The sequence below is a fragment of the Hyaena hyaena genome, unplaced genomic scaffold (assembly GCF_003009895.1).
Source record: "Hyaena hyaena isolate Hyena2069 unplaced genomic scaffold, ASM300989v1 scaffold_95, whole genome shotgun sequence".
Taxonomy (NCBI): Eukaryota; Metazoa; Chordata; class Mammalia; order Carnivora; family Hyaenidae; genus Hyaena; species Hyaena hyaena.
The window spans coordinates 724,216-739,994 of record NW_024080727.1 but is presented as its reverse complement, the minus strand read 5'-3'; the positions used below and the strand labels follow the sequence as shown (position 1 = coordinate 739,994).

Here is a 15,779-nt window from a genome sequence, read left to right as displayed (position 1 = left end):
CTTCCCCTAATCAGTTAGGTGACATGGGAAAGCATGTTGCCAGAAGTCACAAAACAGTCCCCTAGTGGGATGAAAGAGCGTGGGCATCCTGGCCCAAAACATGACTGCACTCTGGGTAATAACCCAACGTTAATACACAAGTTCTGAGAGTGGGCTGTGATGACACAGGTTCCATGGCACAGTCTGGGGCTCTCCCTCTGGCGTGGTCTCAGGGGCAGCCCTCTCTCCTGTGCCAGGTCATTATGAGCCTTTGACAGCCAATGAGGCACCAGCAAGCCGACGGAACAGAATATAACAAATTATTTGGATGGAATTACAGGTGACCTCACTGTCACAGACTGATTCAGCTAGTAGTCACTCGGTCTGGGCTTCCCATTTACTTTCTCTTGGCTCCAATCACTGCCTTGTTTCTCGGCCAACCACAGAGAGGTACAAAAGGATCCTTGATTCCTGTATCCTGCCATTTGCCAGGTCTACCTGCCCTGATTGTCCTGTGGTTGCTTATTCAGTTGCCCACTCAACAAAGTTGCATTGAGTTTTACTATGTTTCTGATGCATAAATACCATGGAGTCCCATCCAGGACCAAAGCACCCTCTCCTGTGCCCCCAGCTCAGATACAGGGTTCTGTAGATGGCCCTCAGGTTGGATCCCAGGGGCCAATGGCCTGTCTAGGAAAGTCAGAGTATCAATGACCCAAAACCACGTGACTGAAATGTTAGCTCTCCCTTCAAAAAGTATCTATACCTGTCCTTGCTAAAGGGGTTACCCTGACACCCATACACCTGAGGGTCTTCATTCATGACCAGTGATCTGATTCACGAGAAAGGGATACATGGTTTAGGATCTCCAAGGAGGTATCACTCACAGAGTAGATTCTTCTGCAGATCTAGAGAACAAATACGGAGCTAACAGTGAAGTGGTAATGATGGTGAGTATCAAGGCTGGGAGAGAGACTGAGGCTAGTTTCCCTTACGCATGTGATTATTAGAAAAGGCAACCTAAGATCCTTTGTGGGGTTTCAAGTGTTTTTCATAATATTTCTCCGGTAGTTTATGTAGGCTGTCCATTTACATTGAAGCTTCACTCATTGCCTTTCCAGATCTCTCAGAACTTCCCTGGGAGGTGTTCCACCATTCTCTTGGTGAAAATGCAGGGGAGGAGATAGTAGCATGCATGACCTACCTTTCAAGGCCACAGACATATAATAAACTAAACTCAAGTAAGACTACAAATGAATGACCCTGGAGCACAATAAAATACATTTAGTGCCTAAGTATGCCTGGTATGAGTTGAGCCCAACCTCCTTCTGAAGAGAACAGACCACTCATCAAAACTTCAGATCTCTGGATTGAAGGAAGGGGAAATACTGTGCACAAGAAAGTGCCTGCTCATTGTATTTCACTCTCTGTAGGTTTTCTGATGGTGGCCACCCAAAAGGTATGTCCACCCAGAAGGAATTAAAGTTAAGGAGCTCCAGATAAGATCACCCTGGATTATTTGGATGGGCCCTAAATTCCAGTGACAAATGTCCCCATATAAGAACACAGGGGAGAGGCATCTGGGAGGCTCAGTTGCTTAAACGTCTGACTTTGGCTCAGGTCACAATCTCACAGTTCATAGGTTAGAGTCCTGCATCGGGCTCTGTTCTGATAGCCCAGAGCCTGGAGCCTGCTTTGGATTCTGTGTCTCCCTCTCTCTCTGCCCCTCCCCCACTCTTTCTCTGTCTCAAATATAAAATAAAACATTAAAAAAATTTTTTAAAAATGCAGTGGAGAGGGGCGCCTGGGTGGCTTAGTCGGTTAAGCGTCCGACTTTCACTTAGGTCATGATCTCGCGGTTCGTGGGTTCGAGCCCCGCGTCGGGCTCTGTGCTGACTGCCGGCTCAGAGCCTGGAGCCTGTTTCAGTCTGTGACTCCCTCTCTCTCTGACCCTCCCCTGCTCACGCTGTCTCTCTCTCTCTCTCCTAGAAATAAATAAAAGTATAAAAAAAAAAAAAATGCAGTGGAGAGGCGCCTGCAGTCAATCAGCTCAGGTCATGATCTCACAGTTCATGAGTTTGAGTCCCGCATTGCGCTCTCTGCTGTCAGTGCAGAGCCTGCTTTGGATCCTCTGTCTCCTTCTCCCTCTGACTCTTCCTTGCTCTCTCTCTCTCTCAAAAAATTAAAATAAACATTCAAAAAAAGGCAGGGGAAATTAGAGATACAGGAGGACAAACCCTTGGGAAGGCAGAGACAGAGGCAGAGATGGGAGGGACACAGCCACAAGCCCAGGAACGCCTGGAGCCACCAGGAACTGGGAAAGGCAAGAAAAGATTCTCAACTAGAGCCTCAGAGGAGCTACTGCCCTACTGATACCTTGATTTCAGACTTCTGGACTCCAGATTGTGAGACCATAAACTCTTGTTTTAAGCCATCCGGTCTGTGGTCATTTGTTAACGGCTGTCCCTAGAGAGTAACACAGGTTTAAATTTAGTGGAGAGGGGCGCCTGGGTGGCTTAGTCGGTTAAGCGTCCGACTTTCGCTTAGGTCATGATCTCTCTGTTCGTGGGTTCGAGCCCCGCTTCGGGCTCTGTGCTGACTGCCAGCTCAGAGCCTGGAGCCTGTTTCAGTCTGTGACTCCCTCTCTCTCTGACCCTCCCCTGCTCACGCTGTCTCTCTCTCTCTCCTAGAAATGAATAAAACATTAAAAAAAAAAAATTAAATCACGGCCTTAATCAGGGCTGAGATTTTTAAAAGTCTGAGAAGCCATGAGGCTGTCCTACAGAAGGAGGACCTGAGAGCTCCAGTTCAGCCAGAACTCCCCGCTTGCTGCTGGCGACGAGAACACAAGGATCCCGGAGTGGGGACCACGGCAGCCGAGGCTACAGGAGGGTCACTGGGCCAGGGAGATCCTCAAGACAGCAGCTCTTTACCGGTATTTTAAACACTGGAACAGCTGGTATATTCCTGGGGCCAGGTCTGGCTAGAACCACCTCCCAAACAGACCTGGGGTTCTAGCCCCGACAGGCCACGGGGCACCGAACACCTCTCCCCACTGCCTCTCACATTTCAGCTGTCCCCAAAGTGAGCCTGGCTCCCCATTCAGGCCCTACTTGGCCTGCTGATCCTCCCATCTAGCTCAAGGGCAAAAAAACGCACCCATTCCCCAAATCTGAACAGAGCTGGAATCCGCCCCAACATGAGGGCCTCACATTCAGTCTACTCAAGGTGTCAGGGTCCTGTCCCCTCTTTTATTACCATAGCCAACACCTATGTGTTGGCTAGGTGGTCACAGGACTGTCAGGGTGTCCCTGCCCCAGGACCAATGCAATCTAACCCCCTGAGCCCCACTGTGCTCCCAGGTCACTCTCACCTGGTCTTCCACGTCCAGCAGTGAGTGTCCCAGGCTGGGCTGTGGCACGAGCTGCATGCCTTCTCACTGGAGTGTGCTCCCCCCCTTTGCTGGGCCACTTGCCTGTATTCATCTTTTTTTTTTTAATTTACTAATTTTGAAAGAAAGACAGCAAGGAACAGAAAGAGAGGGAGAGAGAGAATCCCAAGAAAGTTCTGCACGGTTAGTGCAGAGCCTGATCCAGGGCTCAAACTCATAAACCATGAAATCATGACCTGAGCTGAAGTCAGAGGCTTAACCGACTGAGCCACCCAGGCACCCTTGTATTCAGCTTTTAAACTTTACACACCCTGACACAACCTTGTCTGACATCTAGGCTGGCCATTGAGGGGCTCCTATGCTCTCCTGCGTGTCTCTTTACCACCGCCTTTGCCTCACAATGTGGACATTATCTGTTCAGGGGCCCTCATTTCCTCTCAGTCATGCTAGCAAACGCATGCCCTGTACAAGGTACTTGCTCAGCAAAGATATGCTGGAGAAAAGGCAGATTGAAAACGGACACAGGCTGAATACAAACTTAAGTGTGCCTCCACCAGAGGTCAAGGGCTTATCCTGCACCTCATTCTTCCAACACTGGCCAGTCTGTGGTTGGACATACCTGGGGGTTGGTCTGATTCCCCTCTGCTCCCCATTGGCCTGAGGGCAGGTCCTGGGTTTTGATCACCCCTGTATTTCTGTGCCAGGCAACATGTGGCACCAAGTGGGAGCTCACTAAATGCTTTCTTGAATGAAGGAGTGAAGTTAAGTGACAATGTTATGGATTACAAATACAGTATAACCATAAGTAGACTTTTAAAAACATATTTCAGGGGTGCCTGGGTGGCTTAGTCGGTTAAGCGTCCGACTTTCGCTTAGGTCATGATCTTGCGGTTCGTGGGTTCGAGCCCCGCGTCGGGCTCTGTGCTGACTGCCAGCTCGGAGCCTGGAGCCTATTTCAAAGTCTGTATCTCCCTCTCTCTCTGACCCTCCCCTGCTCACGCTGTCTCTCTCTCTCTCTCTCTCCTAGAAATAAATAAAAATATTAAATAAATAAATAAATAAATAAATAAAAACATATTTCAGAGGAGAAAATGCAATGGAGTCTTAAAGATCACCCAAGGACCTTGGTTGATCATTTGTGGAAGATCAACTGTAAGTGATCTGGAGCAAGAGCAAGGTTGGCCAAATGCCAAGTCTGGCCCAAACACAAATTGTCTCTCTTAGCAAACCTGTATAAACCTGTATGAAGTGTCTTGATTTCTTCAAAGTCATGTTTTGAAGGTAGAACCTCACGCTGACCCTTTTCCTTTTATCAATTTTTTTTGTATGTTTCTTGCTAAACACACAGCATATTTATCATAGAAAGTTATTTGCTCTGGGGAAGAGAATTCTAGTCATGCAGAAGGCTTCATAATCTTCCCAAGGTTATATGAATAGCAATGCTCCCTTTTGCCCAGCATGCCCCCTCCAGCTTTCTTCTGGAGAAGTCAAATTAAAATTAGGCATCTGGTGAATGCCATTCTGTAGATAAGATAAGGTAAAATTTAAAGATGTGTATACAGAGCTAACAGAAGCGAGCAGGATCCCACTAGATGGCCTGCGGGTGTCATGGGTTATCAGTGCTACTGGGCTGTGGAATTGGCCAAACGTTGTTTTGACAGGCGTGCCTTGGGCAGACCTGGTCATGTCCTCTTCTCTGGGGGCCACAGGCATGCTGCCAGACCAGAAGCTGGCCCAGCACATCAGCTGTAGGATCAACAAATGACAGAGGGGTTTATTTTGTAGCTTCCTCCCATTAGCCAATGCCACCAGGGAAAGCACAAAAACCCAGCTGCATTCCACCTGAAGCCACAATGTGCCTGTGTCCTGTTGTGAAGCCCTCAACTGCTCATAGGGACCCCTCTAGGACTTGAGAAGACTCAGGAAGTTGGTGGGAGCTGGAAAGTCCTAGAAGGGGGCTCCAGAATCTTTGCTCTAAGATGGAGCTAATGCAACAAGCAGAGATCATTGACACCATACCCTCTCATGTCCCCACTACCTCAAGGGGAAGAACACATGTTTGGCTCAAGCTGCTAAAATCCTTGACGTGCCCACTGGTATGCTCAGTTGGTTGAGAGTTAATTCTATATAGGTTCTAGGTTCCATGCACAGTTGTATCCAGAACATGAGGGACAGCTCCTGCCGGCTCTCTGTTTTCCTTCTCTTTTTCCCTTAGCATCATCAAAGGGAAGGACGGTTTGCTAAAGGACAGGGCATTCCCTCTACTGATGGCTTGTGAGTAAGCTAGCCCCTGCCTGCAGGCCTGGGAAAATCTGTGGAAGAAGTCCAGACCCCCAAGGGTCCAGGTGCCATAAAATCCTAAGATCTCCTTCCAGGGAGAAGGAGAAGTAAAATAGGCGATGAGCCTTTGACTCGCTCCTCCTGTGGGAGACTGCCTGAGCTTCCACCTCCAATCCATAAAGTCAAGGGGTTGGCTCAGCCCACTCTGGAGACCCCTTGGCACTCAAGGGTCTGTGATGCTTAGAACTTGATTCCCATCAACATCTTGATTCCCATCAACACTGGACCCCTCTCAACACCTTGTCCAACACTCATTGGGCCAACTTTCAACCAGGTGAAGAGCTAAGTAGGAAGCCAACTCACTAGGGCACCTGGGTGCCTTAGTCGGTTAAGCGTCTGACTTTGGCTCAGGTCATGATCATATGGTTCCTGGGTTCAGACCCTGTGTCAGGCTCTGTGTGCTGACGGCTAGCTCAGGGCCTGGAGCCTGCTTCAGATTCTGTATCTCCCTCTCTCTGACCCTCCCCTGCTCGCTCTCTCTCTCTCTCAGAAATAAATAAAACATTAAAAAAAATAAGAAGCCAACTCACTTGAGTGAGGAATTTAAAGAAAGAACAACACTGCTCCCTGACAAGTACATGTCACCTTATGGTTTATAAGGTGGCCCCTCTCTCATGACAGCCAATGCTTAATGCATATGTGAAAAGAGCAGGGAGCTAAGCTGGGGCCTTGTTACCCCATGGACCAGGGTCCCTCAAGAATGGAAAGACAGCCTAGGGTCCCAGGAAACTCCGGAAACTATTGGCAAAGTGGTGTGGATATGAGTATATGATTTCTTTCTTCCTCTGGAGAGAGAGAGAGAATCTAGAACTTTCATCAGTTTTTCAAAAGGTGTCTAAGATTCCAAAATGGGTAAGAACCATAAAACTCAGTGAGGCTCATGCAGTAGAAAGTGGATCACGGCTTTCCACGTGAGGATTTGAGAAATGGAGAAATACAGTAGTGCCAATGTTTCTGGGGGCAGGGGGGACCAGCCCCACAGGCAAGCAATGATTATGCAGCCTCACTACAGCCTGTCTCAGTGAGATGCCCAAGCCTACCTAGGGTATCACCTTGGGGTGGGGTGGGGTGGGGGCTGCTGGGCTGGTATGGCATTGCTCAGCTGGAAACCCGGGAGCCAGGGCAGCAGAAGAGGGAGAGGAGAAGGAAGATGAACAACAAAATAAAGGGTATTCTAACTCAGTGTAGAAGCCCATCTCCTCCTCCAGTGGCATGGAGGTGCCTGCAAACCTAGCCCTACCCCCACTTCCCCACAATGGAAACAATGCATAGACCATCTCTCCAATTCCTGCCATCTGAGCTGAGCTACATGGGCCAAAGGGTGTCTGTTCACTGTTGGTGAGAGATGATGGTACTCATTCTGCCCATTTTGGAGACCAGTAGGTGTGAAAGTACTTTGGGAAATTTGGTCTATTTATTCATTTATAAGCTAGTTCTTACCCTGCTGAAACAAAAGAGAGTTACTCTTGTTCTCCCCGCCCCCCTTGAGTATTACCTGCCTCTACTCATGGACGATGGGGCAGGTAGCCAAAGCCTAGGTCCTCCGTGTTCACCAACCAGACAGTGGTCAGCATGCCCCGTGTCCAGCCAGTATTGTCTGTACTTTTGTCACTGTAGACTCTACCAATATAGGATCCTTTTTAGGGTTTTTTTCATAATGTTACCAAGGCAGGACACAATTCACATCTAAAGTAGTTACACAAAAAGAAGTTGATAAGCAAATGATAACAGATATAACTTGTTTATGTGAACCTACTCTGTGCAAATTGAGATATGTTTCAATAAACATTTACTAAGTGTCTGTCTACTATTTACTGGGTATTCTGCTGGACTTGCAAGGGGATAAAAGCAACTAAGATGTAGTCTTGGCCCTCGAGAACTTTATAATTCACTGGCAAGAGATGGGCTCACGTGCTTCTAACCATAAGCTCCTCGACCTCAGGTCAGCTCACCTCCCTATTGCCTTTCCTTAGGTTCTGGAAAACTCAACACTCTCCCCAGCCTCATGCTCCAGCTCTCCGCCCCCCCTCCCCCGCCCCGAAACCAGCTGGCTCCCACCAACCCTGTCCCTGTCACCTATCAGATCCCAGGCACACTAAACCACTCATCACTCCCACCAAATACTGCTGTGTGCTCCCGTGTGCTCCCCCTGGGCCTGTAATCTTGGCATTATTTCCAAAGAAACCAGGAAACAGATGTTACAGGAACAAAAGGGAGGAGGCCGTGGTCAGACAAGTCTGACAGCTGCCGAGCTAGACAGGCTTCTTTCCTTCCTTCAGAGAGGAAGACAGTGCAATTTCTCCTACATCTATGCAACCACTAAACCTTTCAAATCGAGCATCTCCTGTGACAGTGGTCGGCTCAGAATGAAGGCTTGATGTGATGCCCCCACCTAGACACTCTCTGGCCCTGCCGCTGCTATGCTCAAATGTCAGGCTGGAACAAGAGTAGTGAGAAAAACAGACATGACCCTTCTGCTCCTAGAATCCAGTGAGGAAGACAGATTCTAATGGAATAGTCTCACAAGTCTAGAATATAAATATAGAACTATAGGAAGAGCAAGTCAAGTCAGTGGACTCTGAGCCAGCGTCTGGCGGCAGGCACACATGAGCTGAGACAAGAGGGGGAGGAAGAGACAGTGGGGAAAGGCAGCCTGTGCAAAGACTCGATAGGGGGAAAGAGCTCATGCCGTCTAAGGAGGGTTGTAAAGACCAGGGTGGCTGGGGCCCAGGGGCCATAGGGAGGCCAGAAGAAGAAGGGCCTGGGACAGATATATAGAGGGTGGTGGTGCCATCACATGTGTGTTTCATAGGATCTCTTGGGAGGCTGGAGAGCAGACTGGTGAGAGGCAAGGAAGCCCACTGCAGGCCAGTGAGGAGGGCAGTGCAGTGGTACAGGTACGAGGGGGCAGGGGTGCAAGGGGTGACACAGGACAAGGGCCTATATAGGATGTAGAGTAAGTATGGTGTGAGGGAGGCTGCTGCTCATGCCATGGATGCCAATGGTGCTCTTCTCCGGGACAGAGGCAGAGTCAGGGATGGTCAGTCGGGCTGGGGACATGTGGACTTTGAGACGTCTACAAGGCATCTAAGCAGAAGCATTGAATGTGCTAGTGAAACAATAAAGCACCGTCTTTTAAAGTATATTTTGAAATTCTAACTTTTACCAATTCATAGTGGCCATTCCACTCGACCCAGTCAGGTTGTACAGAAAATGTGAAGAGACAGGAGTGCTTGGGTGGCTCAGTTGGTTAAGCATCCAACTTCTGCTCAGGTCATGATCTCGTGGTTCGTGAGTTCAAGCCCTGAGTCGGACTCTGGGCTGGCAGCTCAGAACCTGGAGCCTGCTTCAGATTCTGTGTCTCCCTTTCTCTCTGTCTCAGGCGCTCGCTCTCTCTCTCTCTCTCTCTCTCTCTGTCTCAAAAATAAATAAATACTTAAAAATTTAAAAAAAAGAAAATATGAAGAGATTTCTCCAGTCTCCATATGGGCAAATCCATCAGACCCTGGGTGGCAGCTGTCCTCAACCCCCAGCCCATGACAAGTTCATCAACCCTGAGATCAATCTGGTCATTTGCTGTCTATGTGCTTGAGTTCGCCAGGAACTTTTTGTTTGCACTTTGAATGGCTCTAGCACACAAAACTCTCAGATAAAATTCCATCTGTGGTTAATGGAAAGATCTGCTTAAACGTTGCATCACTGCTGGAAAGAAACCGGAGCTTTGATTAAACTCTGGGGGCAAAGTCCCATCCTACAACACGGAATGCCTCCTCTGGCCCTGGAAATCATTTCCAACTTTCTGAGCTTCAAGCACTGAAATGAAGCCTCAGAGTGAAGGTTCCCACCGCCCCGGAAGGAAGGAGCCACTGAGGGCCTGCCTGGTAACATCTTTATCCTTCCATTTCTGTCATCAATCTGGCTGAGAACTGAAGGGAAGGGAAGGGCTGTACCAGAGTCATCACACTAAAATGTAAGGGTTGGAAGAGGCAGGCAGCCACGCCGAACTATAAGCCAGCTTGGAACAAAATCAGAACAAGTAATTTAAAAAAAATTTGTGAGCCCTTACAGCCATTGGCCGATGCTTCTGTAACATCCACCCTTCTCCAGACTTTTGGCAAAAGAACAAGTTAAAAACAAATGCTTTCAGTTTGCTTAAATGATAGCCCTTGGAAAAACCCAGTGACTGATACTGCATGCGGAGAACAGTTGGGCTGTTCTCCCAAGGAGAGGGCTGATCCACAAAGCACATGGAGCAAAATGGCCCTTTTCAAGGGTGGTTTGAAAAAAAAACAAAACATCAAGTAAAGGTAATTAAGAATATAAAGAAAACAACAGCACAATCCTGGTATGCGATCCATGCAAAAAGATGCTTAATAAATGCATGTGAGTGAGTGCATGCATGCGCATGGGCTGCTAAAGAACTCTTAAATATTCCCTCCGCACTTGTGTTTTGTTTTGCTTTAACAAATGTATGCTCTCTCAGCTCTTTTGTGAGGTAGGGGTGGACTGTAAATTCCATCACTTATCAAAGCACTCTTACACAATGGGGACTGGAGCTAATTAAAATGAAATACCATCTGCATTCGATCGCACTGTACCCAGAGCCCTGTAACATTCATTTCCAGTTTGGTCATTCAAACCCAATGGCGACTCTGCATTCCAGTGTCTCTGAATAATGTTAACTCATCTTGTCCTCTTCTTATTAATACTAATCACACCATCTCCCAATGCCAAGGTGTCACAGAAATGCTTCGCTCACGTAGGAAAGCATTCTGGCGTGCTGCGAGGGGAAGATAACACTAAGCACTTGTGTACATCAGCTAACTTTGCCCAATATTTAATCAGAATGATGAGGCAGAGTAAATATTAGTTAGCCAGACTGACAGCTAATTGATCTGGTTCATATACAACTAGACTGACTTAAACAGAGGGATCTCACTCGCGATTCTGAATTCATAATTGGTTCCGATGTCTATATGCTTTCCCGGAGGCTACAAATTTAATTAGTGCTGTGAGAAAGCAGCAGCCAATCGCGTGGAAGTCGCAGCCAGGGCTGGACTGTGCAGGCTGTTTACCTTTTCTCTCTCTTCTCTAGAGGCAGGATGCTTTGATAGTGGCCCTGCCAGGAGCTTCTTAAGAAGTTCCTGCGTAAAAAGGAGTTTTAGTTCAAAAAATGTTAACTGCCATAGCCTTTGCTCAGAGAAAGTCTATCCTTCCTTCTCTTCCCTTCAAGGACATAATCGATCACTGGGAATGGGTGGCCCTTAGTCCCAAATTGAATGCATTACTCTGAATGCACCTCTGGTGAACGATCCCAGTACCTTAGATGATGCAGCAGGGGCAGGTCTGGATGCTTCCACCCTGCGGTGCTCAAGCCTGCTCGGGCTTCTACTCTGCCACCTCAGACGATCTCATACTCTGCTCCCGTACCCTGCTCCACCAGGGACTCACCCAGGGTGGACGCCCAGGCATCCCTGCATCCCCTGGGGCATGGGGCCTGATACCCAGCAGGTGTACAACTAATATATTTGGGAAGGAAGGGAAGAGCAACCAAGGAATACCTTTAACCGTTCTAAAATTTAGACACTTAAAAAAGAAAGGGTGTCTATAAAACTCAGGTCCTATTTCAACTCTTAGTTCTAACAATTGAGAAACCAGCTTAATCCTCAGAAGAACCTGTGGAAAGGCCAAGAAAGGCACAGTCCCATTACTTTCTCATTGCAATGCTTATGTTGGGGTACAGGGGCTCCCCCATTCAAATGGCTTGCCCCTCGTTGAAACTAGCTGTGTGGTAGCAGTTTACTAACTCTGAAGGTTTCAGGTAAAGAGCAAGCATATCATCCTCATAAGACAGAGCACCGTTTGCTTGGAAGTGAAATTGTGGACGGAACTCTCTTCCTAGCTCAGAAGTTTCTTGAGGCTCTGACAGGTGATGCTGCTGTGAATCTCAGCACCCCCTGTGCAGCCTCAAAGAATCCAGTTTCTTCGGTGACCAACACAGAGAATGCCCTTCCATTCAGTGTTACACCAACAGAAGCATTGGATCTGTTCAGTCTTCTCTAATCGGCCCGTTCCGTGGGAATTGACAACTACCCTGTTGCTTCCTCCTTCCAGGAGAAAAAAATATATACCAGCCCCTTTGAAAAACATTCCTTCCGGTTCCATGGTGTGACATACCTAGGTATAATCATAGCCCCCTATGATCAGATGAGAAGATGTATGTTAAAGTACTCAAGCACATATTAGTCCTTAATAAACATAGAAATCTTTTCTCTGCTAGGAAGGAATAATGGGATTAGAATAATGTTTCATATCTATTTCCTTCATTTAAAAATTTTTAATGTTTATTTATTTATTTTGAGAGAGAAAGAGCACATGCACCTGCAAGCAGGGGAGGGGCAGAGACAGAGGCAGAGAGAGAAAATCCCAAGCAGTCTCCATGCTGTTAGTGCAGAGTCCATGTGGGGCTCAAGCCCACAAACTGTGAGATCATGACCTGAGCTGAAGTCAAGAGTCAGATGCTTAAGTGACTGAGGCAACTTAGCCATCCATATTTACTTCCTTCTATCTATCCACCTATCCATTCACCAACCCACCTATAAAATAAATTCAGAAATATGTACATGTCTGCCTTGTCACAGCCCAATTACATGAATGAGGACCACTTTCTCGTGTGCCCGGAATCAGAGCATCACAAAGCAATGCCCTGGAGAAGCATGTTGCGGGTATGGTGCCCAGGGACAAACCATCTCTCCTACCCATGCCTGGCTCGGCCAGCAGTTGGAGGTGGCCTGGGACAACACCAAGAGCCCATTTCTCCATGGAAACTTCATTATAAATATTCTGTGGGAATAGCTGAGATAGTATTGTGAGCCAGCTTGGAAGCTCAAACTAACATTTTAGCACATTGCTTTCAAGAGAAGGCGAGTTCCATGTTCTAAAACTATGATTTACCAATGGCCTCATTTGGAGCTGCTACTGCTTCTCACATGAATTTCATTTTCCTTGTGGCACTCATCACCCTGTGATAGATCACATATTTTTCTACTTACTGCCTCATTTTCTATCAGCCTGACTACCGACTCCAATGACACTGCTGTGGACAGAGCCTGACATGTAGCTGGTATTCCAGAACCACCTGCTGAATGAATGAAGTCATCGAAAGCTAACTTGACCATCTCCAATTTGTACATTTACCAAGTATCTGTTTTGACTGGCATTTGTGAAATATTAGTCTCAAATCTATGCAGAAAGGAAGTATCATGAACCACCCAATAAACATGAATTTATAAGAGAACTTAAACTGTCAGCCTCTTTCAAATTATATTTGTCTTACTCTCAATGATCACATGAATTTTTAAGAGGAAAAAGGTTATATTTACTGCCCAAGTTTTTAAATTCATGGTAACCATTAAGACATGTGTTATGACAACCACAAAAACATCTTTTAGCCCAATCTCTAATTTTATCATTAAAACACTGGTTCGAATTCTCTGGTCTTTTTGCTGTTGTGGGTGATATTCATATTTTATCTCCTCTAATTACTGTGCATTTTGTTGAGTTTTTAAGATGTAAAATATCAATAGATCTATACTCATTTGATTGTTGTTTCAAACTGAAGCCAATTTAAATTCTCCAGTCTGACAAGGGACCAAATATTCCGAGCGTTCAGATGGCCTGATGCGTTGCTACACATCTGTCTTGCTTTATTCAAAGTGGATAAGGAAAACTAATGACTATGTAGAATCACATTAAAATCAAGGCTCAGTTATTTTTAGAACCAGACAAAAAGCAAACAATGCGCTAGGCCTTAGGAAAGGGTCCTGTCCAGAAAGCAGAGGTCTGTACCTGGGGGTCCATCCTGAGGAAGGTATGAGGGCCTCTGCTGCTTAAGGTTGATCTTTTAAAGGTTTTGCTATGATAGAAATGGTAGTAATTTTCCAGGTTTCCAATCTGCAACACAAGAAGCAGGACATTATCAGTTAATACAGTCTTACAAACAGCTTCAAAAATCTTACAAACAGCTTTAAAAATCCTCCATCCCACAAAAATCTTCCCTTTCTCTTAGAGACTCATTCTGCTCCCACAGGAAACGTGCCCTCCATTCTGCCTTCCCACTCATCTCTCTGGCATAGAGTCGGTGTTTACAAACATGACGGTGGCTTTAGACAAGCCTTTTGGGATAAACAACACAGGGTAGTATTTCCAACGAAGCAAACACTCCAAATCTTGTATTAAGTTCCTAGCATTTAAGATGTGTACTATCTTGGCCAAGTTTGGTGGACAAGATTCCATGTTCATTTAGGGTCAAGCATCCCTGAAGTAGCTAAGTTAGTGTCAAGTCAGGCTTATACTAAAATATTCATTGATAAACAAACTCCATCCTCTCCACCCCATGGGTAAACTGAAAGATCTAAGAATGAACATTCACTCCCAAGTGCAACAAGGGAGCCAAAGAAAACACGCACATCCATCTGCTTGGGGATTGTGAAAAGGTCAGATGAGAACATCCAAACCCCCAGGGCGTCCCAATTTTCTTCCAGGGGTGGTTTGTCGAGAAAGATTTCAGCTTGAGGGCTGGACAGAACCAAGAGAAGCAATGGATGTAGCCTTCAGGACAGGCGGGCCCTGATGCCTCAGTGACCCTTGAGTATCAGGACACTGTTCTCAGAAGACCTGTTTCTTGTTCTGACTTTCACTGGTTGTTGAAATTAGCTTGTCAGTCACCATCCTTGAAAGCAGAGCTTTTTAAAGGAGGCTGGGCTGAATAGTATACAGACTTTCAAGTTGCCCTTCTCAGCCTAAACCATCCTAGTTTCTTTCCAGCTTCTGATCAAAGGGTGAATATAAGACAATTTGTTTGTCCTCTAGGACAGCACACATGTGGTGCCCTCTCTCTTCACCACCACTAGCCATGTGATCTTGGGCAAGGACATTCAACCCCTGTGACTCTCAATTCCTTATGTGTAAAATGGAGACAAAACTACTTAGCCATTGGAGTTCAGTACAACTTAAGTCTGTGCAATTCCCAACAACATTTGATTACAACCACCTCACTCAAGCTATTTTGTCTGCTACTACCTAATCTCCTGAGGCTTGACTGGCCCAGGCAGAGACCTGGAGGGATGTGGATGCCCTGAAAGGCCATTTCCACAGATTTCCGCAAGGCAAGAGCCCTCCAGTCCTCATTTCCAGCAACCCCAGCAGCCTGGCTGTCTCCTGTTCTTGAGTGGCAGGAGATACCCATTTAAAAATCCCTTTTTGGGGCACCCTGGTGGCTCAGTTGGTTGAGCGTCTGACTTCACCTCACGTCATGGTCTCACAGTTCATGAGTTGGAGCCCTGCATTGGGATCACTGCTGTCTGGGAAGAGTCCACTTCAGATCATTTGTCCCTCTCTCACTGCCCCTCCCCTGCTTGCATGTGCTCTCACTCTCTCTCAAAAATAAACATTTTTAAAATAAAAAATATATAAATCCTCCTTTTTCACTTAAGCTTGCTCCTATGTGCTCCTGGAACACTGAACACTATTATAGTCGTGACGATTAAGTAGATATCACATGTAGAGTGTCTAGAACCTGGTGGGTGTTCAACAAACCCTGGCTGTTGTGAGGATCTGGGATTCTCTATCTGGCTCCTCCACATGGCTCCTCCATTCCCCTCGCTAGGACCAGGATGCTTTAGATTTTGGCCAAATCTGGGCCCACATTCCAACTCAGCCCCTTCCTGCGGGGTGACATGGGCTTCAGACCCTGAGTCGTAGTTTCCTTGTGAAAATAGTAACTACTGCCTTGTAGTGTTGCTCTAAGACTTACATGACGTAAACATAGGAAGAGCTAGCAGAGTACCCACCAGGTAGTAAGTGCTCAATAAATGGTTTTCTGCAATTAAGATTCTCAGTTCATGTTCTATCTTGAGACACCCCTTCTGCCACCATAAACTTCATTATTTCGGCCCCATTTTGCACAAAAGTACTTCTTTTCTCCTACAGATGAGTCACCTTGCTCACTTCTTCAACAGAGTTAATTGCTAGATATGTCAAGGCTCCTCCTAACATATGCCAGAGCTGT

At 46.7% G+C, this 15,779-nt stretch overlaps 1 protein-coding gene across 2 annotated transcripts in view; it reads right to left on the bottom strand.

The window, feature by feature from the left end:
• Nucleotides 1–15,779, bottom strand: part of PCSK6 (proprotein convertase subtilisin/kexin type 6) — a 193,040-nt gene that overhangs the window by 129,779 nt on the left and 47,482 nt on the right. For both annotated transcript variants that reach the window (XM_039235060.1, XM_039235061.1), the window contains exon 2: nt 13,559–13,663. In XM_039235060.1, the coding sequence (XP_039090991.1) occupies nt 13,559–13,663 (105 nt within the window). The remainder of the gene's footprint in view (nt 1–13,558; nt 13,664–15,779) is intronic.